The sequence below is a fragment of the Macrobrachium rosenbergii genome, chromosome 32, assembly GCF_040412425.1.
Source record: "Macrobrachium rosenbergii isolate ZJJX-2024 chromosome 32, ASM4041242v1, whole genome shotgun sequence".
Taxonomy (NCBI): Eukaryota; Metazoa; Arthropoda; class Malacostraca; order Decapoda; family Palaemonidae; genus Macrobrachium; species Macrobrachium rosenbergii.
This window is the reverse complement of record NC_089772.1, coordinates 5,187,384-5,215,302: the sequence shown is the minus strand read 5'-3', so window position 1 is coordinate 5,215,302 and position 27,919 is coordinate 5,187,384. Positions and strand designations below refer to the sequence as shown.

At 36.7% G+C, this 27,919-nt stretch overlaps 1 protein-coding gene across 1 annotated transcript in view; it reads left to right on the top strand.

Annotated features, from left to right (window-relative positions):
- The window catches only part of Atg17 (autophagy-related 17), a 148,897-nt gene that overhangs the window by 11,328 nt on the left and 109,650 nt on the right, over positions 1-27,919 (top strand). The window contains 15 exon segments of the mRNA XM_067132745.1: positions 475-611; positions 1,328-1,434; positions 5,512-5,682; positions 5,832-5,945; positions 6,109-6,179; positions 6,422-6,608; positions 7,865-8,044; positions 9,252-9,391; positions 9,813-9,953; positions 10,211-10,298; positions 10,528-10,658; positions 16,800-17,073; positions 23,999-24,121; positions 24,475-24,549; positions 27,624-27,815. Of these exon segments, the coding sequence (XP_066988846.1) occupies positions 475-611; positions 1,328-1,434; positions 5,512-5,682; positions 5,832-5,945; positions 6,109-6,179; positions 6,422-6,608; positions 7,865-8,044; positions 9,252-9,391; positions 9,813-9,953; positions 10,211-10,298; positions 10,528-10,658; positions 16,800-17,073; positions 23,999-24,121; positions 24,475-24,549; positions 27,624-27,815 (2,131 nt within the window).

The following is a 27,919-nucleotide window of genomic DNA, read 5'->3' as shown; positions in this document are numbered from 1 at the left end:
GCGAACCATCGGAGGGCAGTTTTTTCAAATTTTTTGAAATTTATATACACTGTATCATGTCTTTGTGGCCTTAGTCTAGGCATGTCAGATAATGTCAAGTGTTGGATAAGGGCAATCCGAATAATAGAGGGATTACTGTATTATATTATTTTTTCTTTCTCTCTTTGTTAACTTCACTCATGATGAATTGTAGTTGGATTTTAGTGTCTCTACACTGAAGTGGGAACACAATGCTCCAAAACTGTATGTGAATTTCTTAAATATATTTGTTCTCCAATTTGTGATTTTTTCAAGTTCACAGTTCAGTACTCATCTGTTGTCATAAAATGAATGAAATTGTCTTGGAAACTTGTTAGCTTTGCAAGAAAATTTTCTTAGTCATAAATGTACATTTGCTTTGATAATAAAGAATATTTGTCGTGTTTCATAAAAGAATGCTACATTGTATTAATTTAAATTTTGTTTCATTTTTAGTTTTGAGGAAGATTTGAAGCTTCTCTCTCGTATTCCTGTTCTCCCTGCTCTCCTTGGGAAAGATAAGGAGAAGGTTGTGGATGAAAAGGCAGACGAGAATGCAGAGACTGGTGCTGAAGGAAGATCAGAGGAAAAAGGTTAGAATTTAAGAAATAGCAAACTACAGTTTCTGTTTATGAGTAGGTACAGTAAACCCCCGTATTCGCATTCTCATGATTCGCGGACTCACGCATTCGTGGGTTTCTCTGTGGAACATATCTAGCCATTATTCTTGGAAAATTCGCCCATTCGCGGTATTTTTCACTGAGAAATATTCACTAATTACTGTATTTTCATATAATTTTCATGAATAAATGCACTTTTTGTGATAAAACTATTAAAATACTCAGGTATATGCATTTTTACAGGGTTTTTCTGTGTTTAAACTATCAAAATGGGCAGTTCTAAGTGTTTTCAGAGGGGTTTTAAGTATTCGCGGATTTTAGCTATCTGCGGGCGGGGGTGTGGGACGCATCCCCCGCGAATACTGGGGGTTCACTGTAATGATAAGGCTGTTAATAATTGAGAAGTGTGGCTAATAGTAAGAATTTTTGTATATTGCAATTGAATGGTTTGCATTCAGTTTTGGGCAACACAAGTACTGTACTGTATAAGGTAAAAATTCTTTTAACATTGATTTTTTTTTTTTTTGTGAAAATTGAAATGATGCAGGTTAATCAAACTTCAAAAACCTTGAAGACTGTGAGCCTCTCATGAAGAACTATTTAGAAATGTTGGGATTTTCTTTGAAAACTGCTATGAAAGTCAAAATTTCCAGCTTTACAATTTCATTGTGTCTGTACTTTATTTTCAGAGGAGAGAGAATATGATGATATGAGTCTATTAGAGTGGATCAGTGCCAAAGATGCCCAGAATGATGTTACGGAGATTGCTCAACTCAGCTTTAGAGGTCTTCAACAGGTAAGGAATTTAGCACTGTGTTGTTCTACACAGTATGGGAGGGAGTGAAATGATTTCTAGAAATATTACAATACAGTAATGATAATAATAAGAACTAAACATGAGCATTTTATTTTTGTGTTTAGATTTTAAAAAAAAAATTTTCATGTTCTTGTTGTTTTTTTTATTTCTACACTCCATTGCTCTCCCAGCTATGGTTGTAACTTTGCAGATAATAATAATAATAATAATAATAATAATAATAATAATAATAATAATAATAATAATAATAATAATAATAATAATAATAATAATTAATAATAATAATAATGTGTTAAAGGGAATGGCAGCATCAGTGGAATTATTTTATATAAAGTCTTTTCAATTATTCTTACTATTTTCTTTTCTTCAGGGCTAATATCTGCTAAGAGCTGGCCAGTGTACATAATCTAGATTAGGAGAAAGGCAATAGTTCTGAAAAATTATAGTCGCAGTTTATTCTGGTACACACGGGTGGTGGTTAAACATGGCATGGTATTTCTGCGTAGTTTCAGGATTTCCTGAATTTCCAAGGATATGCTATGCTACGTTTAACCACCACCCGCATGTACCAGAATAAAACGTGACTATAATTTTTCAGAACTGTTGCCTTTCTCCTTATCCAGATTATGTACATCGGCCAGCTCTTAGCAGATATTAGCCCTGAAGAAAAGAGAATAGCGAGAAGAGTTGAAACGACTTTATATAAAATAAATTCCATTGATGGTGCCATTCTTTTGAACAGAACATGCTTAAATTATTACTATTATTATTCAGAAGATGAAACCTATTCATATGGAACAAACCCGCAGGGGCCATTGACTTGAAATTCAAGCTTCCAAAGAATATGATGTTCATTAGGAAGAAGTAAGAGGAATTAAAGGGAAATACACAAAGAAAAGATCCCACTTATTAAAGAAGAAAAAATAATAAGTTTATAAATAGATAAAAAGTATTAAAGTGCAAGAATAGTATTAGGGTAGTAATGAATTGCATCTTCGCTTTTTGAACTTCTGGAGTTCCAGTTGCACGACATACTCTGGGAAGCTATTCCACAATTGAAAGGTGTGAGGAATAAAGGACCTCTGGAACTGAGAAATTTGACAGCAAGTCACATTTACTGTAAGGACCTCTGGAACTGAGAAATTTGACAGCAAGGCACATTTATTGTATATTGGCACTGCTGTTCAGCCAATCTGGTTGCTCTCGGCAGGAACAGGGGGATCAGGGATCAGTTGTGAATGTGAAAGATCTTTGTTGAAATATAACTTATGAAAAAGTGACAAGCAAGAGACCATTCGTCAATGGTCCAAGTCATAACTGCTACTAATAGGAAACAGAAACCTGCCACCATAAACTACCCTATCTAAAACGAGATAAATCTCTGGCAGAAGCAGACATCCACACCAGAGAACAGTATTCTAGTAAAGGAAGCACAAACAACCTAAAACAGGTTGCATTGATTTTATCACTGTCATAAATATATGATGCCTTCCGAACAATACCTAACCTTCGGGTTGCATTTGCTGAAAATTTCATTAGATGTTTCTCAAAAGCTTCATACCTCACTGACTACACCATTCCCTGGTCCAGTCCATTTCCCAATAAAGGCTAAGGATAGCTTCATTTTTTGTAAGTGGAGACTTTACTACACCCACAAATGTTGCTTCATCAGCAAACTGAACAATCTTGTTTTTGAGGCCAACAACCATATTATTTGTATACACTAAAAATAACAGTAGACCAAGAACATTACCCTGTGGAACTCCAGACAAAATAGGCCTTGGTTCACTAAAGATCCCAGCCACAGCAACCCACTACTGCCTACCTGTCAGGAAATCTTGAAGTAATCCTAAAACATATCCTCCCACCCCAAGATTCTGAAGTTTATAAATAAGTGCCTTGTGATTTAGTAAATCGAAAGCTACACTAAAATCTATTTGATTACTCTGCACTCAAAACCCTTATCAGGGTTCCCTTGCAAGTAGCAAGTCAAGTCTAAAAGAGCATTGCAGGTACATAACTGCATCCTCAACTGATTGCTTAGCTTCAAAAGATTGACGAAGCAGGTCAGCCTTTTCCCTAGGACCAGTAACCAGTCTACCATCATCTGTTAGTAGTGGTGGGAATGGAAGACAAGCCTGACCCAAAGATAGATGATGCCAATTTAGTCCACCACAAATGAGGCTGAATAATTCCTTCAAGTTTCCTCTTCAAGGAATTATTGTAACTTCTCTCAGTTGTATGTTAGGTTCTATTTGCAGCATGGCGAGACTCAACAAAGTCGGTATAATTTTCATTTGAATTATTTTGTCTCCATGCATTGAATTTGGTCCGTTTGTCATGGTAGGCTCGTCTACATGTATCATCAAACCATGGCTGGTCATTTGTCCTAAATTTGATGACCTTTCTAGGGATAGATCTTATTAAGATAGCCATCAGCATTTCATTTAACTTCCTGGGATCAGGATCTAATGTAGCATCTGAAATATTAACTGTCTGACACGCTTCAATAACGCGATCCCAATTGGCTCTGGATTTTAGCCAGGCCATTTTTCCAGTGGTGGCATTAGTAATATACTGATTGACTGATATGTCCATCTCAATGGTGCAGTGACCAGAAGTGCCTAGATATTCACAGACCTTGGACTTGACAATAGCTGGAACATCTGTGAATATGAGGTCCAATCTATTACCAGAAATGTGGGTGGGTTCCTCAGTTAGCTGGACAAAATTGGAAGATGCACAGAACTCAAGAGCACACCGGCCATGTAGATATGTGGAATTTGAATTTAGCCACTCACTGTGCTTCGCATTACTACAGTCTCTGCAAATAACTTGTGCATGTGGGATGTTAAGACAATAAATAAAGTCAGGGACATCAAACCCCGGGATTAAAAACTCAACCTTTGACTTGTTACTACTTACAAGCGTCTCAGGTAAAAACATCAGATCATAATTGTGGGTAGAACTCTGGAGATCAAGAAAATTTGACCTTAAGCCCCAAATGTTTGTGTGAAGTACCCTGCATTGTCTCCCAAAAGAATTAAAATTTAAAAAATTCAGTATTAAGACTAATAAATAGACTCATAACAACAGTAACATTGTAAAAATCAACAGAACAGTAGACAGCAATGCCATCAACAACAACAGTATTTACATTATTTACAAAAATTCCATATGTCATTGAAAAAAGTGCTGGAAGCAACTGGTTGACAAGGTGGGGCCGGCACACCTTGTAAGGCAAATGAAATCTACCAGGTTTGCCACAACAACGGGGGAGGAGGAGAATCAGGATGCATTTAGAAATAAAATGTTCAGTAGGAATAGACTAGGTAAAGATGAAGGCACTTTCCTGATAATCCACCAGGCAACTTTTGTTTTTTCCTCAGCCTGTCCAACCCACTCTTCGAAATAACAGGAAATTGAGCAAAAAAGAAGATAAACTCCTGATTGTACCCTCAGGCATGGGAACTCAAAGCCAAGGTTTGAATTCAGAGTACTGGAACCTACTCTTAGAATGGTTACCTACCAAGGCTAAAGGGTCCCTTCTACCCACAGATTTGATTTTGGAGTGTCCTTCTAAAAGAGTTGCCTGCCAAGGCTAAAGAGTCTCTTCTACCCTAACTCGTGTAGACAGGGATGTCACACCCTGAAGTGAATGTTGCTAAGAAAAGCCACATGAACCCCCTTCAAATAATAATAATAGTAATAATAATATTAATAGTAATACTCATAAACTCATAATACCCACTTTGGGAAATGTGTTATTCATTGCCAGTTAGAGATTTTATAAATGACTGACATTAATGAAACTTTATAGTAGCTGGTTGTACTGTATGTATGGTACTTTAAATTTATTGATAACAAATGTGGATATGACTGAATATAATGTATGTGCTGACCATCTTCATAATACTGCAATTGAAAAATTAGATAGATGAAGTCTAATCTGTTGTTATGCTTTACCCATTTAAGGTTTTGAACCTTATTATATCAAGTGTTTTGCTGAATAAACTGTATCTGTGAATGCAGGTTAACTTTCATACAATTTTCCAGATGAATGACACAATCTTGACTCAGTTAGCTGCTGAGGTTGCTGCTGTGTGTCGTGAGGTCGACAGACCGCAGATGAAGGAAATCAAAGGACTAGAGGAACGTTTGTTTGGCCTTGAACAGCTCATGCATGAAGCAAACAAACTTGTTCAGGAACAGAGTAACTTTGCTCAGGTAAAACATATTCAGATGCAGGAAGGTTTTAATTGGTAACCAGAATGAAGCAGGTGTGAGTGTAATGTTCTCAAAGTGTGAAAATTACTTAGTAGTTCAGCATGCATATCTGAAGACGAATGTTTTCGTAACTTTGTTTTGTTTTTCAGGCTTTACTGCAAAACCAGAATCGTGCTGGCAAGGTGAATGATCCGTCCATATTTCCGGATTTATGTACTTCTCATAGGAAAAATCTTATGCACATGCTCAAAAATCATCAGCGGGTGTGTATTTTTATATTTTAGAATACTACTGCAATTGATATGTTGTGAAAAAATTGCAGTACTGTAATTGTCTTTCTTTCAAGAAAGTAAGAATGTTTCTGATGTTAACAGTGGACAATTGAATGGGATTTGACAGTGAAGAGTTCTTGCATTTTGTTTTCAGGTACAAGACATTAAGAGACGTTGTATTAAAGCCAAAGAAGAACTCTCAGAAAACCTTCATCACAGACTAAAGTGAGCCCCTCTCTCTCATTTGTGTATTCATGTGTATCCTGTGTCCTTTAATATACAATATTTTGATTAATTTTTCCTATGATCTAAATTTTACAACCTATAATACCTGTACCACTGTTTTTTAAACTGCGCAGTTATTTTAAAAAACTTGAAAACATTTAGACATAAGTTTAGGGTTGTGTTTCAAGGATTGTTGATAACAAACCTTAAGAATTTTACAACTGATATTTTTGATTTTCCAGATGGATTATGTACATAGAAAAGAAGCTCTATGAGTTAGATAATAAGTTGAGTATGTACCACGAAAGTCTGCGCAGATTAACAGGGCTACTTCAGGTCGTCGATCAGATTCACAGGGCACCAAGAGTTTATGTTAGTGCTATTACTGAAGTAGCCAGACGTAATTACTTCTCTCAGGCATTTGTTGAGGTGAGTGTTTGGTGAGTTGCAATAACATAATTAGATTAAAGAGGCCTGAAACTAACTGAGACATTTATAAATGCCAGGAACATTGCTTCCATTAAAGAGGCATGAAGTTTAAGTTTCTCTTTTGTGTTTTGGTTAATCAGATATCGTCATAACATTTATTGCGTTATAGTTATCATCATTGTTATATTCAGTAATTAGAATATGTTTTGTACACAAGTTAGATGTTGCATGGTTTTGTTGTTTAATATTAAGCTGAGTCGTTGTTCAAGTGTTTAAGTAAAATAAAAAGTCACATTTGTGTAGTGGGTACAGTACCCATAGCAGTACTTAAGTAAAATGAGAAGTCACTTTTGTGTAGTGGGTATCTACTGTATATCCTCAATATGAGCATGATGGCTTCCTTTGGGTAATAGAATACTCAAGTCTTTAATTGAAGTATGACTTTATCCCTTGATGAAGAACAGGAATGAAGATGGCAACTCCATTATTGTCAAGAGTCTTAGAAAATTTTCAGGAAAGGAAATTAAGAACTTTTAACTATTTAATTAAATTCGTAGTTTACACACCTGTTTGCTGTTTACCAGCTTCACTTAAATTTTTTCATGGTTTTCTGATCTACATTGTGTGCCATATTAAATTATGTTAAACATAAAGTTCTGAGGTAGAATTCTGGTTTAGGCAGCACGATGTCCATTTGAATATTGGCCAGGTTTCACTTATTATTACTCACAAACTACATGAATGAAATATGTAGTGTGGCTCAGGCCTAACAGTTTCATTCTTTGTTTTAAATAGATCGTAATGTAGTTTAGAAAATATCTCAAGATATTGGTACTATTTAGTGAATGTTGTGATAGCCTAAAGAAATTTCTGTAAACCCGTAGATTTTGCTATAGTACTGTGATTAATAATTGACTTCTGATGCACTAACCATCTATCATTTGCACTGGTGACTTCATTTAAAGATGATTAGCACAGTATCAGTAAAGTGGTTTTCGTGCACCTTGAAGTCATATCCTCTAGTGATATTTTGAAATTGGAGCAATGTCAGGTTGAAGAAGTAGTACAGCTAGAATTCAGTACTGCCTACAGTTCTGTACATCTCCAGGGATTGGAACTGACCACTGCAAGTACAGGGGCCGACTACTGTACTGTGTATGTATTACACCTACCGCATGTGGGAGTTCTGTATCGAACCACTGAGGCATAAAAGATGTAAGGTGGTGGTAAGAGTTTGTGTTTACCTTTTTTTTCAGTGGGCAACAGCTCTAAGCGCAGAAAGTTTAGAAGTGTGGGAGAGGGAGGTGGGAACAAGAAGAAAATTTCTCCAACAGTTTTCGTCTCATTTTCTTGCAAGCCTCTTCCCAGGCTTAGATGATCTCCCTCCAGATTTTGCAACTCAGCCACCTGACAAATTTGATGATAATTTGCCAAAGGTATGTAGGAATAACTAGTTATAAATCAACCAGTTAATCATATGCTATAATAGCCTTTAACTGTGTGGAAGGCATCTAGGTGCACAAAGCAAAGCACTCAAAGAATGTGGTTCTAGTGTGCATGCATAGGTAAACAAATGGATGCTTATGGAACCGTACTACTAATATTCATTTTTCTATAGCGAGCTTCACCTGAAAGAGGAGGACTCTAGTTTATGACTTGCATTTTTTCAGAAAAGCTAATTTTATATATATTGTAAAAATGTGGTATTTATTTTGTAAGGCATACAAAATATATGAAATCCTTTTATCATCTGAAACCAGTTTTAAGCTATTTGCACTTAGGGAATTGTAAATCATTGATTGAAACATTGAGTAAATGTGCAGTGCACTTTACTTATTCTTATATCAATCACATTTAGATGAGGAATATTAACTTTATCAAATCTTGGAATAAAATAATAGAGAGAGAGAGAGAGAGAGAGAGAGAGAGAGAGAGAGAGAGAGAGAGAGAGCAGTAAATGCATACTTTAACACATTGCATATGTCTATGCATGCACGCTTAGGCTACACAGAATGAAGAGTACAGTATATGGATGTAACATTACAGTATTAAGTACAGTACTGTATTAAATAAATGTAAAAAAAAATACTGCCCCAGAGAGAGCTGATGGTGGGAGTGGCCGCATTATAATTGTGCCGTAACTTTGGTTGAAAAAGAAAACAAAGATGTTTATGGTCTTATATTTTAATAGTAAAAGTTTTGTGAATTTTAAATATCTTGTAAGCGTAAGTAGGTAGACCTATTGCAGTCAGCTATGTTTTTGCAAGGCTATATTGTACAGTATTCTATTGAATGTATTTTTAAAAAGCAAATTTATTTTGCAAATATATATCTGAAATTGAATGATAAGTTAACTGATATTTGAAATTGAATGATAATTACAAAATACCAGTCAGAACAGGCTGCTATTTACTCAGTGTGGAGTAACTGCACACTAAGCTGTGCGAGTTGGTTCCGGGGTATTGTGTAAGCCATATGCAAAGCTTTGTTACTCAATGGATTCAGTTACTTACCAGGAGGGCAGCCCTCAACTGTACTACAATTTTATAAAAGTTCAGTATTTTTATCTAAAAAAATGATGTTGCTGTTTTGATTATTGTTTTCTGTATGAGTTTTGAATAAATATTTTTCCCCTCTTTTTAGTTAACACGGGAAAATATTGAACAGTTAAGAGCTGTATTGCCGGAGTTGGCATCATTATTGGTCGTTGGAGAGGTTATAGCAGTTCCTCCACTACTTCAGGCAGCGTTGAGATCTCAACTAACGAATTCGCATACACCGAGGTACAGTGTCTGAATTGCTGTATTTTAATTTTTGGCATACTGTATCTGTATGTCTAATGATAGGAATTGCACTGGACTTTAAATGTTAGCCTTTTTAACATATTTTTTTTATTTAAATTTTGCTTATTATTTTTATTCATTGAACTGCATTCCCTTTTGTGGTAATCAGTCCGTTTTTGGTAGCCTTTTTAACTTATTTTTTTAATTTAAATTTTGCTTATTTTTTTCATTCATTGAACTGTATTCCCTTTCGTGGTAATCAGTCCGTTATTGGGCAAATTTTCCTAAGCAGATGGTTATAATTTGTAACAGGACCACAGTGTTGACAGCGATGTAGTCAAGGCATTCAGCTTCATTGCAGTTGCCATAGATTTTTTGACTGACATTTTTGTGATATTAAGCTTGTTCCATAATATTACAGTAGTGGGACTTTTGTGAAAGAAGGCAGTGGTGATGTTTATGCATCTGCTGTCACCACAGCTAATTCCGTTACACCTCGCCACACCCCCGATAGAGAAAATGACACTCGAAGTCAACAGAGAAGACCCTCCACATTAAATAGGTGAGGTTTTTGCATAAAATAAATCTAATCCTTCGGGCCAGCCCCAGGAGAGCTGTTAATCAGCTCAGTGGTCTGGTTAAACTAAGGTATAAACTTAAACTTAAGTTGACCTGAGTAGCAATATTCAGTTTTTTTAGCCTTAGTAAAACCAACTTTTGGGGAGGGGGTTTAGCACTGTATTTGTATTGTACAGATGTTACCAATACCCTCAACTAGTTCTGATTTCCATCTGTGATTATTTTGTTACATTTTCACAGAGAGCACCATGAATCAGAAACAGATACAGAAGAATTTGAGAAAGTAGGCTGCAGTGGAGGCAGTGATGGAACGTTTTCTCCCATGGAGGTAAGTCAGTTGGGAATTATTTTGAAGGTTTAGAGTCTGATAGATTGTACTTTGGTAAAGAGAAGTCTTCAACTGGGATCATAAAAAATCTGCGGCTTATATTGATCGTATTTTTATGTAATTAAGTAAGCTAAAGAACGTTGTAGAACTCAAAGTAATGGAACATTTTTCCCATAACTATTTATTTTGTGCAAATTTCAAAGTCATTCACCAGCAACTGCTTTTGAAGGTTATGCCAGACGGTCGAGGCTCAATGAAGACAAAACATCATTTTTCTTCACAAGCGAGTGATTCTAAACACATCAAGTTGGATGGTGGTGAGGAGTCTTCCATGCCTTTAGAAATGAGTGACAACATAAGGTAGGTTGGGTTAATGCGCTGAATTTTTTTTAGAACTTGAATAATTCTGATCTTATGGATTTTTGGTGATGCAGTATTCCTTTAAAATTACACCTGTCAACCTTACAAGGTTATTTATAAAAAAGTAATTTTAATATGATTTTGGGATATTGAATAAACTTGTGATTTTCTTTTTTTTACTGAATGGAAAAAAATGTGTAATGTTGCATTTCAGTTTTTAAGCATTATAAATGTATTTTTGTGATGAGGTAAATATTTGTCCACTTCTAAATTTCAAAGTTTATTAAAAGCATTGAAATAGAAAGAACAGATTGTAGTACAGTATTTTTAACCAAAATATAAATTTAAAGATATAAATTTGTTGCTGCTATAGTTATCTTTGGTTCATCTTCAACGCTTGTTAAAGCAGCAGACTAGGAAAGTTTTTTGTATAAAGTACAAATTTTTTAAGGGATTACTGAACTCGCCAAAAATTTTATAAGTATAAGATTTTATGACCAAGGAATGATATTTTAATACTCTTTACAGTAAGCTGTGTTTATGAAAAGTACAGTACTTTAATTAAATACATGATTATGTTTTGCAATGACTAGAATCTCCATAAAAAAATTACTGAAAGGTTGGATAAGTTTAAATGCCAATGTATTGCACATCCACATTTTCACTAATTCATCTTCGGAAAGGAATGACAACTAGACTTGCTTCTTGCTTTGGCAATGTGAACTGGCTTTACTAACCACATGTGCTACCCATGCATTTTCTGAGATCACTGTTATTTAAATTTTTCCCTGTTTTGTATGGAATAGATGTATTTGGGTGCAGTTGGCCTGTAATCAAAGAGTACTGCACTGTGTTCTTAAAATAAAATTCTTACAGACCCATTTATTGAAAATATCCTTGAACTGAATGGGATGCATCAGGTACTTGAAACCTAAAGTTCCAGAAAGAATGGTTTCACAGCACATGCGTAGATAACTCCCTATCACTGGATACTTTTACCCATGTTTCTCATTCTACTGTGCCAGTCTCTATTTTAGAGTGATGAAGGGAGAAGGCTCCTCCTCCTCCTCCTCCTCCTCCTCCTCCTCCTCCTCCTCCTCCTCCTCCTCCTCCTCCTCCTCCTCCTCCTCCTCCTCCTCCTCCTCCTCCTCCTCCTCCTCCTCCTCCTCCTCCTCCTCCTCCTCCTCCTCCTCCTCCTCCTCCTCCTCCTCCTCCTCCTCCTCCTCCTCCTCCTCCTCCTCCTCCTCCTCCTCCAAGTGAGCTCACTCACCTGTGGGTGGGATGTCTACCAAAGGTATGGTTGATATGGGGATTCCTGAGTGATAACTCAAGTCTTTCTTTGCCTTCTTGGGCAAGAGGCTGTCAAGCTCCTACTTTTGTACTTATATGCTAAGTCAGCAGCTCCCTCTCATTTTGGGTGTACATGACTTCCTAATTGTACATATGCAGATGGGGTTTATGCATGACAAGCCACTACTGTATGATACCCACAGGTATCGTGATGATGTGTGTGTCTATGATCACGCAGCACTTCATTTGGTTCTGGGTTCTGTCCAAGCCCCCAATGTGCACGTGCTTGATAGCCCTCATACCTGCTCTCCCATGGTGCCCAGTAGTCAAGGTTTAGCTGATCAGATGGGGTCCTGAGGGAGGGATGACTACGGTTCGGAACTGTGTTCCATTTATAGGTCCTCCGTGGTTCATGGCTTGTTGACAGTACTATTGTATTTGACTGGACACCACGTTTCTGTAAGCAGTCACTGGGGAGGCTGGTTTGTTGTCCCCTTTCGTTGGAGAGGATCCTTCTCATTCTTTCAGGGATCTGAGAGGACCAGAGGGTTCTGCTTTGTCAGAACCCCAGCAGGCTGAATTGAAAAGATTTTTGGGAGATCGGTGAGCTAATTTTTGAGTGCAGTGATGTGGGAGAGGGGACCCAAAAGCCCTATCTGAACCTGATCTCATTGATGTTACCACTATTCAAGATTGCCAAGGACACAGCTTTGCTCGTGGTGTTATGGACAAAGTGAACAGTCGTATCTTTGAACCAGAGTTCCCTGGTGTCTTGCAGATCGACCAACTCCTCCCCCATCAGTGAAATGCTATAGAAGATTCTGTGTGCCAAAGATGCTGAGATGACTACCTTGCAGTTGGACTTGTCAGCATGCACATAGACAAACAACATATCCGTGGAGAGTCCCCAACAGAAAGGTATGACTTTCTTGTCAGAGAGTTGGGATCCATGGAGTCAGTTGCCCTGGCTTTTGTTTGAATATGCTTGCTAACTTTGCCGTTGCTGCTGTCTCATTTGAGCAAGAGAAGGTGAAGTTATGCAGGTTGCTAGCATTGTAGGGAAAGTACTTTGTTGGTGGTGAGCCAGACTAGATGCTATTATGGCCAGTACAGGCCATGAGGAACTGCCGAAGATATACCTGACCTGTTAACACATAGTGTCAGTGCCCCTTTGTTAACATTGGCAGGCATAAGAAGAAGGTGTCCAGGAACACCCTTTCTTTCTGGCTACTTGCTGAAGTCAGATTGACTTGACTTGTCTGGCAATGTGGACAGTCATACAGTTTGTGCAAGAGATCAGTAAGTCAGGGATATGGGACCATTTCTTGCATTTTGGAGTAAAGTTTCAGTAGCATAAGTAAATGAGAGCAGGCATCTGGAGACAGTAGACCATCCTTGTTTCATTTTACCTAATGGACACCAACCACAAGACCCTGAATCCCTTCTCCTTGGGACCTATAGTGGCTACTCAACAGATGAACAGACGAGTGGCTGATTCCTGTCTTCCTTCTTCCTTCTCTTCGAGCCTTTGTGAGGCAGCAGCTCAGGCTGCGTATGTGCTAGAATGGGCACAGACGCAGGTGAGCTACACAACTGAGCACATAGTCTCAGAGCTTTAGCTTTTAAGATGCAGCTCTCTCTGCTCTCCTTCACAACAAGTAAAGGGGCATTGTTACAGCTTTAAACCGAACACAATTATACGTAGTGACCAGCTTTTGCTTTCTTCTGACTTGTATCATCCCTCAGTGGGTCAAACTTGGTTCTCTGAGATTTTCGTATAAGCAAGAATTCAGACAGTTCTCACTCAGGCTCAGGGCCCTTTTACTTTGGCATCCCTATGCCAGACCAAATAGGAGTTACAGGAGTCTACACTTCCTTGTTTACCATCATGATTGGGGACATGCCATTTCTTGGTAGAGACTTAACTTTCAGTCAGTTGAGATATTATGTCCCACCTAAGAAATTAATCTTCTGCATAAAAGGGAATAGTTTATATTCATTGTTGGAACAGATTACAAATTTTTTTAAGTAATTTGTATTTCTCATAAATATATAAACCAGAGCCTTTTATTGTAATCCCACTTCAACCACCCCTCTTAGTCCCTGATGGCATAGGAAAAAGTGCTTGGTTCCTCCTGCCCCCCCCCCCTAATTAAGTACCTTGTTACCAAGTCTTACAGCCATTTCCAGCTTATATTGAGGAGTACTTTTATATGAAAGGCTTAATTTGCTTACCATAGGAAAAATAAGCATTACTTGAAAAATGTCTGATTTTTGTCAGGCGCTTATATGCAAAAAACTGTTATTTTTATTGGGGACTCCTTTATTCTGTGCGGATAAAAAAATACCTGTGCAGAAAATGTCATTTTTATTAGGAAATCTTGTGTTCTTTGGTGATAAAAGTTCCTGTGCAAATACAGCAGTGTCTTATGAAAAAAAAGACCTGTGCAACATATTAAAGTCAGGAGATAATTTATGTAATTTCATGTATCTTTCACTGCTTTTAACTCTACCATTCTTAATCTTGATGTGTTCAGTTTTTACCATATTGTTATGTAGCTGTCTTTGCCTCTCTACTACAGATGTAGTGAATCAGGCATTGCTTTCCTGATAAATGTTGTGCAAGCTATTGACAAAATCTAAGGCCCTCAGAGGTGCAAGTTTGATTTTAGCGTTTTCTAATTGGTTTTTTGGTTGCTAGTTTTTTTTTGTCTAGTAACGGGATTCATACCACACAGCAAAAATCTTTGCGTTAACATGAAAGTGCCATGGTCATTTTGATCTGGAGTCAGTAGGTAACTGTGTTTCTTTATAGCTCGCAACAGCTTTACATTTTATGAAGTATCCATTCTGTGTAGGGTGTTTATATTATTATAGAATATTTTGTTCATTTTTTGCAAATGAAAAATGTAAAGTATTTTTCTTTTGTTGCATTAATGAATATGTATGTAAAAGGATGCTGGTGTAGTTTTACTCGCTTCTTTGCGTTTCATGAGAAGTTGCATGGGTAGTATTAATGATTCATTTGATTTTAAATAATTTTCACTTTAATTGGATTTATTTTATTAAGTTCTACAAAGGATAATAAGGTCCATTGGTTAAAAGGTACAGGACTAATAAAGTGACAATGTTGGATGTTGCAATGAAAATGAAAATAGGTAGAAAATAGTTCTGCATATAGATGTTTACCCAGGTTCAAGGTGACTGGTTTTGACGTATACTTTTACAATTACAATTTATATACAGGGACCTGTTAGCTTACAATATTTATCAAGAAATATGTTATACTCGAATAGAAATGGATGCCTAAGAAAAGGTTTGGTTTTAAATACATTCTGTTCTGTTTTGTTTTAACCAAAAGCAAAGCTTGCATTCAGTGGAAACAGATGTCCTTAGGATTTGTTTTATTGTTCAGTGAGGATTAATGTTTAAATATACAGTAAGAGTAAAATAGTAAGAAGAAGTGTGGAGCATAATAAAAGAGTATGGTTGCTGGCTAGACTGTCAAATTTGTTAGTGTAAATTGCAGAATGAAAATGTAATTTCCCCTGAAAATCTAAATTTTTATGTATTAAAACTACATTGATTACTGTAAATCTGAAAATGTTCTTTTCCTGATAAAAAGTGCCCTTTTAAGTTTTATTTTAAATGGCTTTTGTTTCATTTGTTTTAAAGTTAAGTTTCATTGATAAGTAATCTGCATTGTGCCTGATGTTTGAATTAGGTTTATTTTTCTTTAAATTGTGGTGTATTGCTGGTTAATCAGTGATTTACCCTTCCCAATTTCATGTGTTTGACCTGGACTCTCATTCAGTGAACCCCCTCCCTCTTTTGCACTCTAGTGTTTTGTTTACTTATGGTATAGATATTTGAGCTAATGGGATGTACATACTTAAATTAGAACTACTGTTTAACAGGGTGAAGAATTTAAGCTATATATCTGACTGATGGCTGTGAATCATTGATGGGGAAAACTGTGTCATGTTACCTTTGCTTTCTTTGGCATTCAGGGACATTTACATTGCTCTGTTCCTTGTTATGCATCATGGCGGGTCTTGCCGGGTTCATTTATGCTGATTAATGAAGAATGTCATGCCTACTGTGTCAGGGACTTGTGCAAGTAGCTTTCTTACTGTAGGGCACTTGAAGACTTTGATAAATCTTTTTAACAGTCCTGTATCAGCTTGGCTGTATTTTGCAACACAGTACTTGAATAACAGAGGTTCATGTTGTTGTGTTTGGTGTTAATGGCTTGAACATTGAAGGAATTCATGTGTAGGTCAGCAAGCAAAGTGTACATGTAAATTTAACTCCTGAATAAACAGATTGTGCTAAGAGTCGTGACACTTAAATGCTTTTGCCCTGCTGAATGCTGTTCTTGAGATCTGCATCTAACATGATGAATGCTTCCTAATAACCTTGCAAAGATGGTGTTTAACAACCAGTGTGGATGTGGATTTTGTGGTATATGTTAATGACAGCAAATTCCATGCAAGTTTAGATGATAAATGTTAAAGTTGGAAATTTGATTTGACAGGGATACAATCACACACACCAGCTACAAGAGAATTAAGTAATCATGTCTTTGGAAGATAGTTAGTGAGTGAAAGTGAAGAAAAGTTGTAGGGTCAATGTTGTTGTATCCTGTTATTTCAACATTCTAATTTGAATAAATTTATGTAAGATTGAGATCTAAGATGGTTGAGCATCTCATTGCTGTACATTATTCTGAGTAAATGAGAAACTGGGACTTGCTCATTAGGCTAAGCTGTCTGAATCTTGTGTTTGAGTCTTTTCAAATGACGAGTCATTCTGAATTAGATTGGAGGGCATGGGCATTCTTCCTAATAGGCAAGGGAGTGTAGTCGTGGGAGGTGTAGCTGCAATGTCCCCCCAAGACCCCCTGCAGAGCCCAGAGTCATTGGTGACATCCCAGGAGTTTGTCACCGCTGAATTCTACATTGATGAGTCGATGCCCTCCAGCTATACAGAGAGCAATGCCACGAGTGGTACCACTGCATCCAGTTCCCGCCACCTGCCCCCTTTGGTTAAAACTCATCATGTCATTACTGCCGAGTTGCAGAAACAGCTTGAGGACAAGAACAGTGCCATTTCTGTGCTACAGGTAAGACCTTTGGTTATCATAAGAACTTAGGGAAATTTTTATTGTAATAATTGTTGAACAGCCTGTATAAGCAGTAGCATTACTCATTTATTGAGGTAATTACTTGCATTTAAGTGGAATTATGTCTGAAAGTAATAAGCTAAGGCTAAACAGAAAGTTAACAGGAATTTTTCAATTAAGAGGTAATCATTGGAGTGGTGGGATTGGTATTGTTGATGGTAGACAGTGTGTTCATAAGTGATTTAAACTCTAATTTAATTAAAGTGTTGCCATTTCTTGGAAGATGTTTATTGAGCAGGCCAAAAAACTCTTGTTTGGTAGAATTAATGGTAATGACACTCCCCAGTGACCAAGTTCCATTCCTACAACGTATTTGGTAGGCAGATTGTTTGACATGTAAGGAGCCAGCGTTTGCTGATATTTCAAGTACAGTATACAGTACTCTGCTGGTAGAAGGTTTGTTAACCATCTTTAGTTATCGTTTTATTGTCATCATTGCACCACTTATACCATTTTCATATACTATTACTAAAATACTCTCTTTCTCACTTGTACATTTTTGTTGACATGTATTTAATGCAGTATAGTATTGTACATAACACCGTAATGCTAAGTACAATAGTGCACTGCATAAGAAAACTGTCAGTCAAAATGCTGGACTTGAGAGAGAGAGAGAGAGAGAGAGAGAGAGAGAGAGAGAGAGAGAGAGAGAGAGAGAGAGAGAGAGAGAGAGAGAGTGTGTTTGCAGTTCACCTCAGTGTGTGGTGCACACTAGTATGTACAGCAGTCTAATCCAATCCTCAGTTATCCACATTCACATTATCCATGTGCAACTGGCTCTCAGGTACCGAAGATTTATATGTGTATATAAATCTCAGAAATTGAAAAACCAAACACTGTTGGTTGGCAATGCTGCACGAGCCTAAAGAAGTGTTGGTAACACTGATTACTCTCATAGACAGGCTGGGAGAGGGTTTTGGGGGAGGATGGGGAAAGAGTTTTCAGCAGGGGGGAGGGTTGTCTAGGCTGGATGGGGAGATTGGTTGGCAACCTTAAGCAGGGAGAGAGAGCTGTTAGTTACAAGCACTGCTTGTAGTAATAAGCACGCAGAGAAAGGTTTACGTGTGGGTGGGTGGCCTGGGAAGGAGTATCCCTGGCAGGGAAGAGGTGGGAAGGCCGTGTGGGATGGATGGAGAGGAGTAGGCAGACATTGACTTCTTTTGGGCTTTTATTTTGTTTTTAATTTATGATATATCAATTTTATTTTATTTTCATTAAATGATATTAACTTTGTTTTGTGTTTTTTTCACATTTTATTAAAGGATGCTAACTTGTAATGAAATAATTTTTTGGAAGAACATTTATGATTCTTTTTCTCATGCAGATTGAAGATTTTTTTATGAATAGTTTGTAAAAAAAAAAGAGGAAAAAACTTACAAAAAAAGATGAAACTAAACCATTCATAGAGTAAATTAAATATAAAACTTAAGTGAATGTGGAAACATGAGCAATGCTGCCATTGCTTATGGCAATATTTGTGTATCAAGTGCACTGCATATGTGATACACAAACATTGCATAAACGTTTCATCAGACAAAAGACCAGAAATGGTAAATTATTTTCCAATGATAAACTAATATGGTGTGATAGTCATCAAAGAGTCCGCTGAAAATATCCAGTGAAAATTATGACAAAACACCAAGAAATAAAAAAATGAGAAATGATTGGAGAGAAAGGGAAGTTGTGTTTGCATGTTTATGTGTAGCAGAGTTCCTTAGAGCTAGCGCTCTCTCTCTCTCTCTCTCTCTCTCTCTCTCTCTCTCTCTCTCTCTCTCTCTCTCTCTCTCTCTCTCTCTCTCTCTCTCTCTCTCTCTCTCTCTCTTTTGATTATTACAAGTTAATATCCATTAATAAAATGTGAAAAAACATGAAAATGAAAAACTTAAAACAGTATTTTTGCTGATGAAACTTATGAAACATGAATGTAAACTTTGGGCAAGTTACAAAACAACTTTGTGAGAGGAACTGATAAGATATCCTTTTGTGTTCATTTATATGTGTGATAATCATATTAGAGTCAGCTGAAAATAGGATAAAAAAGGAGAGCTAAACGGTAACATCATCATCGATGAAATTCAACATGTTGATGTAAACACACACACACACACACACACACACCTACAAGTAAAACTCCCATGATATGTGGTGAAATGAAAACTCATCAATTGCAATAAAACAGGAGATGATTAATTACATTTTAGGAGTGTTCTTAAAATGAATTTGCTTTGGACACTTCATCATTGAAAAACACTACATACAAAAGATGTAAACTTGACAAGTTTTACACAGACATATGCACATACATGCAGTTTCCGTGATAAGGTGAAGTGAGAACTCGGTGATGATCATAAAACAGAAGATTCATTAAAAATTTTTTAAATAATGTTTGTAAAAATAACATACAGTACTTAAAGAGCCTAGTCTATGGTGCACTATGAGTGATACAATACTTGGCATAATTCACCATAAGGAAACAGCAATGAATAAAAAAGGAGAATGTATAAAAATAACAACTGATAAGCAAGTCACTGTATAAAAATACATTAATGGTGGGCTGTGGGTAAACACAGGCAGGCTATTGGGTGCCCATATACCCTATATACCTACCTTATTGTGTGTTGAGTACTAGAGAGAAAAAAGTAGTTTGCTTTGTTAATTGTATATATACAGTAGATTTTTTTTTACAAATGTGGGAAAATAAGCAAGCTAATTGCCTTTCCCATCAAGTTTTCAGTTTAAGGTGTGGTGGTTGTTGTTGATAAATATATTTATTGTTTACAGTTATCCAGTATTGACAAGTTGGGGGGGTACGGGTACAGTGGTGCCATTTTGCACCCACAGAATTTTATTTGGCCTTATCAGGATTTTGACATTATCTGGCAGGGCCTTGGCTCTGTTATTGTGGATAATCAAAGGATTGCTGTATACACCTGCAGGCTAGGGTTAAACCTAGACTTTACATAATAAAAACACAATCATTTATGTAACTTACATTGAATTTTCTGAAAATCTTATATAAAAGGTGTCCCTCTTTTAGGGCAGTGTTATTAAAAACTGCTGCCGTTTCAACAGCAGTCACCTTGTAGAGAGTCTTCTTTATTCTTTTTATTGTACAGTTTCTTCTTGTTGGCAGGTAAGGTGTAATAAGTTTCCAGAGGACATGTTAAGGTATTCTGCTTTCAGTTTTTAATACTCTTATAATAATGACACTCATTGGTCCCATTGGTCCATTGCTAATGCAGTATTTTGGTTTTTTGCTGTAAAGCTCGCAGATGTTCGGACCATTTTTGATGGTGTATTCTCCACTTATGTGGCTGGTGTAATGGGTCATATCTTCTTACCTGGCTGTTTAATGTCTACCAGTTTACTATGTTCCTTATCATCTATCTCCTTGGCATAAGGCTACTTTTTTGTTAGATCTGTCTAAGGTTGCTAGGTTGTTTACCATGATTAGTTCTCATATTTTTATAGTAAAATATTACCTTGACTGTCTCACCTTTCATATGGCCTTTTCCTCTTCTAGGTATTATTGATGCATATGGTGCCAGAAATAAACTTATTATTCCAGTTTCACCATCTTCATAGGTGTGCCACTTTTGTGTAGTATTCCTGGTTTGTTGCTCAACAGTTTTGTATGAGAAACCTTTGTATACTAGTGTCTGTGCTGATGGAACAATGCATAAGTGTGCGACAGACAAAAGTATCCACCACAGATTTTTTGTATTTGCGTGGACCCTTGCCTGATCTATATCCATAAAGGTCAGTATCTGTGGTCTGGCAGTGGCCAGGTCCTAAAGTGACTGGATTAAAGAGATCTACCTTGTATTTAAAAAATATACATGATTTCTCATTTATGATGAAAAATCTGAAACCAAAATGATAAAGTTTAGTAAGTTACCTATACCAAAGTTCTGCAAACTACCATCTCAACTTTATTAGTTGTCAGTATGCGATGACAGTGCAGAGATCCATTTAGTACAGACATACTTGCAACTAGCTTACATTTTGAAGGAGTGTCTTGCATCACTTGTTTTCCATTTTTCAAGGGATTGATGCGGTGAGAAGAGCCCCACCTTTTTTGCTCAAGGCCACTTTGTTGACCTGATGATAATAATTATGATTGGAGCCTCTGGATTGGGCATAAATACATCTGCTTCCTTGACTGGAATTCCTATGATGACTGGAACTATAACCAAACTGTTCCAGCATTATTGGTGACCAGAGCCATGACCAAAAACAGTCTTAATGAACAGAGTCTCTTCAGTGGCCAGAACTGCTATCATGGGTTGCTCTGGCAACCATACCTGTAACCTGAACCCCTATAACTTTTGTGATCTTAGCTGCTCTTTATACTGGAGATACCATTAAGGTTGCTCCAGCAGTCAGGGTCACTCTAGCAGCTGGAACCATGACCAGAGTCACTCCAGCCTTTGTGACCAGAGCTGCTGTGATGACTGCAGCTGCAACCGCTGATTTATTTTATTGACCAAAGCCATTCCAGTTTGATTGACCAGAGCCATTCCAGCATTATTGCCCAGAGCCATTCCAACTTGATTGACCAGAATCTTCCAGCTTTATTGACCAGAGCCACCCCAGCTTTTGTGAGTAATGCTGTTTCAGTGACTCTTTCAGAGTCTTGCCAGTAATCATGATTCTAATCTCTCCTGCAGAAGGATCCACAGAAAAGAAAAGTCTTGGAAACTCAGGGTGCTTCTCTTTGACAGGAAGATTTTGGATTCCACATAATGTATTCACAAAGACTCTGTAACAGGCTGCAGTAAAGACATTGATAACCATTCAGGTCCAGCAAGTCAGGAATATAACCCAACCCAATCCTCCATATCACTCTTACTCTGTTGAGGTTTTCTGAGAACCAGGTAGATGCTAGGACTCCTGGAAGGAGTAAGAGGCCTTTGATGAGCTATTTACTCATAAATAGAGCTGAAGCCCTGTAGCCAGCACTTTTCCTTCATCAAAGGATGATTCCTCTTTAAAAGAAGATGGGAAGCCTAAATCTTTTCAGAGGATTAGGAGAATTTGCTTCCCATCTCTGGGGATTAGAGAGGTACCTGTAACCCCTGAATGAGGAAGCAGACTCTCTGATAAAAAAAGGTCAGATTTTATAAGAAACTAAAAATTGGAGTCCTTGTGGACACTACCAGAGAGGAGGACAAAATTATGTAGGACCTGATGATTGAACAAAACGAGGCCACTTATGGACAGAATACTGGAAGGTAGTCTGAACAGTTGAGGCTTTTTGTCAGAGAAAGAAGTATATTGTTTTTTTAACCTTCCATTGCCAATGCTACTGCAAATATGACTGCACATGGAAGGAGCAAATGGCAGAAGAAGGTATGACAGTGGTCTCTATAAGCCCATAACATTTCCTCAACTGTCATTCTCCTTGACTCATTACTGAAATGATTTGACAAGATTACTAGATGTTGCCCGAAAGAGTGTCACCCACATTTGGTTATTGAGGCCTTGACTCAACAGGTAGTAGCACAGTCTACTGTATTCTGCTTCTTGTGTTCTTCACAGATTCAGATGCTGACTCTACAGAATCTCTGACACTGTGGATAATCACAAATACATTTTGTAACAGATTACTTTATATGTGCCTATCATATAAATGACCTGTTTATGCCTATCCAAACCTCAGTGCCTCCTATGATAACCATTAATGTAATACATGTTAAAGAACAATCCTTGAAGAGTATAAATGAAAAAAATGGTTAAACTAATGTAAATGAACACTGTATGATAATGTATGTAGTACTAAAAGCACATTATTCAACTGCTTATATCCATATCAATCCTAATACTTCTTACAGTAACCATTATTGGTCCTATATGATAAAGAGTAGTAAAAAATTATGGATGTTTTCCCATGGCCATCCATGTGCAAGTGGTTCAGTGGACAATGAGGTCTGACTATTATGGTTTTTTTGTATGAATAAATTAATAAACTTTCAAAAAATATTTTAGATAATACAGTGTGGTGCAAGATGACAGCAAACCCTTGTAGCCTGTTCTTCAACGTTAATTCATCAGTTAGTGTAATGTGCTCAAAACCCAAAATACAAGAAGCAATGCTGTTGCGTCACACAGATCCTGAGGTGTTTATAAGTAATGCAGCATCTCTTTTCTTGTCGGTAGTTGAATTAGCAAAGCTCTCTTAGATGATACCTAAAACATCTAAAATTCATACCTATCTGGATAGAAATCGGTCAGAATGATAGGTGAAACAGCAGAATAATGGAGGTAGATATTTAATAGGTGATAGTAAGTGATAATACCTACCAGTTGAATATGATTGGTGACTATTCTGCACTCACATTGCCCATAGAGAATATAATAAAGAAATATGCAGCACATTAAAAATGAGTATGTGGCTCATCTTTGCCAACGGGTAGGGAATATTCAGCATGCTTCTGACTCAAAACAGCTAACTGTAAAGTAAATGTAAGCTTTGGCCATAATATCATGCGAGAATCAATACGATTCTGCGTAATCTGTAAGATGTGTTTTGTTGAGATGTAATGTGTCAGCTACTACTGACTTCTATGCCAGTAATGTCTGAAAGTGTTTTTTTTTTTTTTATAAAGAAAGCATGAGTGGTTTATTTAATAAGAAAAGTATGACTCCAAGTTAATGATAAAGAATTACTGCTTACTTTAAACCTTAATATGTTTTCAACATAAGAATTTCACTGATATAGGTGATATTGTAGCTAATTCATCTCTGATACCACAGCTTGGTTTTTTGTTAGAAAAATATTGTTACAGTGCATACAGATTCCATTCACTTGCTGAGAATAATTCCTAGGCTAATGGTAATTCTCTGACCCATTTGTCTCCCTCAGAGTGACCTGAGCCGTGCAAAAGATGAAGTAGATAGGTTGCAGCAACGACTGAGTGCCTTGGCATCGTTAGACTGTAAGGACATCCTTAGTCTTAAGATGGAGCTTGCATCACTTAGAGGCAAGGTAAGTCTATAGTGGTTTGAGATTGTGCATACCAGTGACATTTACTGAGTTAATTAAAGATATTTAAATATGCAATAAAAATTGAAAAGTCATTACAACCATTCAGTTTTGTTTATCCTACATAATTAGGATAATATATACTGTAATAATAGCCCAAGTGTTTGTGTGCTTATTTGCAATGTCTTCATGGAGTAGGTAGAAATTGTTGTTAAATTGATATTCAGCATTAGGTAATTGCTGTCTGGACAGAGGCCAAGAGAACTCCAGGTATTTTTACATATATTTGCTCTTTGCATCTGCTAGATATGGAGTTTCACTTTCTGAATTTTTGTATAATTTGCTTTCCTCAACAGGTGAGAGAAGATGGAGCGTCATATCTAACTTATATATCAGAATTATCATCAAGGCTCTTGGATGTTCTGTTGCAAGTAAGTTCAGTACATTTTGATACCTTATAGAAGTTATTTGTGATGGTATGAATTTTTTCCTTTAAAGGAGCATTTTAGTGGCTGAAAATTTGCCAAGTTGATTTATAAAATTAAAGTGACAGTGAAAGACGCAAGAATGTAGAAACATGAAGTTTCAAAGAGATCCTAATATATGTAATTATTTGCCTGTTTATTATCAAGCTACTGATCTCATGTATTGAAAGAATTATCTGCATATCTAGTTATCAAGTGAGCCTAGTTTCATATTTAGCACATTGTAGTTATTTTTTTTATTTTTTGTTTAGGTGTTACAGTAATAATTTCTTTGTGTAGAATTTTTTGTGAAAAATTACCGATGAAGCTTTAGTATTTCGACCTTTGTTTAAGCTTGGTATATTTACAGATATTCCCATGAATCGGTAGCTGCCAGGTAAAAATTGTTCCATGGTAACAGTGGAGCATGGTAGTTATAAGCTGGGAGTTGTAATAGGATTTGATTCTATCATGCCAGTATTGTCCCTTTTCTGGGTGTGTCTGAGACACCGATTACCCCACATTTACACATGGCCTGGAACCTTGCAATGTCTGAACCCAGCTTGCTGTCAGTGATTTCTCCTTGGTCTGTCCACTTCTCATCTTTCTGCAGTGTATGCTGCTTGTTTTGCCCATTGCACCCTTGCAGTGTTGTGAGTTTTGTGATCATTGGTTATTTTATTATATGTCGGGGTTCATGGCTTTGCCACCTTATCAGAGACCATAGTTTTTGGGTGTTTGGTGGAAGTTCAGCTCTGATGTCCATGCACAGCTGTTTGTGTTACAATGCTGTCATAGATTTCTCTTGAACATGAGGCTACAATGTGCTTCAATTATCTCCAGGTCACCATTGTGCAAGGTGTATATAACATATAAACCTCTTTTGCTAGGGGGTAGCTCCACAGCCCCTGTAGAGTTAAGGCATATCCTCATAAAGAAAGTTGTAGCGGACCAACTCATTAGCTGCCATGGTATATCTTGCTGAGAAAGGAGGTGTTTCAACCTAAAGGGGATTGGATTCCCCATGGCAGCTACTGGTCTCAATAGATCTGACTAATGCTTGTATGCCAAAGGCTTCTCTGTGAGGCTCATTGGCTTGAAAAATGGATTTTAGCAATTGTTCAGTCCTGCAGAGATGACCTAACTGTGTGCAAACCATAAGTAGTGGTGCTCAGTGGAGCAATTAATTTATCATTTTTACCTTTATGATGTTTGAAATGTACTATGTGCTCCTTTCTTGCTCAAGAAAGTATTGTCAAGAGCCATTTTGTCCTGGGGAATTTAGCTGTTAAATTTTACCGTATTTGTGTAAGAGTAGTTTTAAAACCACAGAAAACTGCACATTTAAAAAAATTTTTTTCATTGGTCATTGAAGTGTGTGGATTCCATTTCCTTTTCTTTCTATCATGGAATTACTTATCATTAGAATAGTAATGAGATTCAAAGACATTGGCTATCAGTTCATATTTAGAATTTTGGACGGTGGAAGTTGTTTTAAAATTAGATGTGTATATTTCTTCCTCTTTGTTCATGGTTTGAATGACTCTTATGTTTGTGGGAAATTTTGAGGCAGAACAGTTTTGTTATGATTCTTAGAAAATTTTTATTGGTTGAATAATTTTTGTTAATGTATTCTTTACAAAAAATATACATCTAGAAAGATTTTTATTTTCCAGAATTCATAAGGAAGATGTTGTGACCCAAGCTTTTACTTTGTCATTAGAAAGATGATCATTCTAATTTGGGGTATGCTTTCAGTTTGATAAGAATTGGTTGTATGGATCATTTGAGCCTACTGTGCCTAATATAGTAAGACTCTTTGCCATTTGGATACGTGAAGTAGTCATTTTGGTGGATTACTGAAGTCCAGTGATCACAGGAAAACACTTCCTAGTGAATGTGACCCTCTTGGGAAACTCCTTGGTGTCCCTTTGGTCCCCAACTGTGATGGTTGTCTGCCTTTTATTTTTATCCATTTTCTGTGGTGCCTTCTTACCTTCATACCTGCTCAACTTAAGGGGTGTCTAGCTACTTTGGGGTATAAATAATCACACAAAAAAACATTACAAATTAAGGGTTGAAACTTCATATATAAATACTACAAACTATTTTTTTTTTTTTTTACAAATTTAAATGTCCTGAGTTATGAAATCAGATAGTCATGATGTCGTAATGCTATATTTACTATTTTCATTATAGCAGCCTCAGTATTTGGTCATTGTAAATGAATTTTTTTTGTGAAAAGTTCAAAAGTGTCTAAATGCTTTGTCATAAAAAGTTTTCCTTAATTATCTAAATGACGAATGACGTCACAAAATATTCAGTTACAGCACATTTGCATTCATTTTCTTTTTACATTTGGAAATATCTGAATGAAACCATTCAGTTGCCTAAGCAATATCAACAGAATGTGTAAGTTTCAATAAAACAGACTACATTTTGTATTTTTATAAATATTTGATGGTGGAAAAATAACTTTTGAGATATTGGCCTCTAAAGTTTAAAGGGCCTCGATGGTGCTGGGTATGGAACGATTTGTGGAGTGATACACTCTCTCTCTCTCTCTTTTTCTAAGAGCAACTGAAGTCACATTTACTAGTGTGTTCCTGCAGTCATCATAACATCCAGAGTTGCTAAAAAAGCTGATTCTCTACAGTGATCACTTATTTTTACAGGGTAAAATGAGCATTTTGGTTGAGTAAATAGGGATGGTTTTCACTATGTAGCAGGCCGGCTGCACCTTACACTCAGGGGCCCCTAACAGCCCACAACCTTATCTACTATGTTTGCTGTGTGCTGTGATGGATTTTTAAATGTTTTAGGAGGAATTCTAACTGTTTTTAAATTAGGATTTTTTTCACCCTAAAGTAGCTAGACCCCTGAAGCTTCTTGAAATTTTCTCCTCTCATTTTAGAAAAACTATTTTGGTGGGTCTCTCTGACAGGAAAGAAATGTGATTCAGTGGTCTTTTTAAACTACTAATAACAATACAGAATGTGGAATAAGAAGTTTTTCATAATAATTTTTTTAATTATCCCAAGATCCAGGTGCAGACATCAGCTGAGCAGAGTGCAGCTATCACTGAGGCAGTGATGCAAGCTAAAGCTGACCAGGACAAACTTCAGGAGCAACTTAGAGGGACTTTAGATCTTCAGACTCACAAGCTCCTGGATGCACAGCGGGAAATAGAGATGTATCAAGAACAACTTCATCGTCATCAAGAAAATCTTCAGGTTAGATTTAACATAATACAAAACATTCCAAGTCTGGAGTGTGTATTTATGTGGAGATATTGTTAAATGTAATTTTATGATTTTGATGAGATAAACTAGGTATA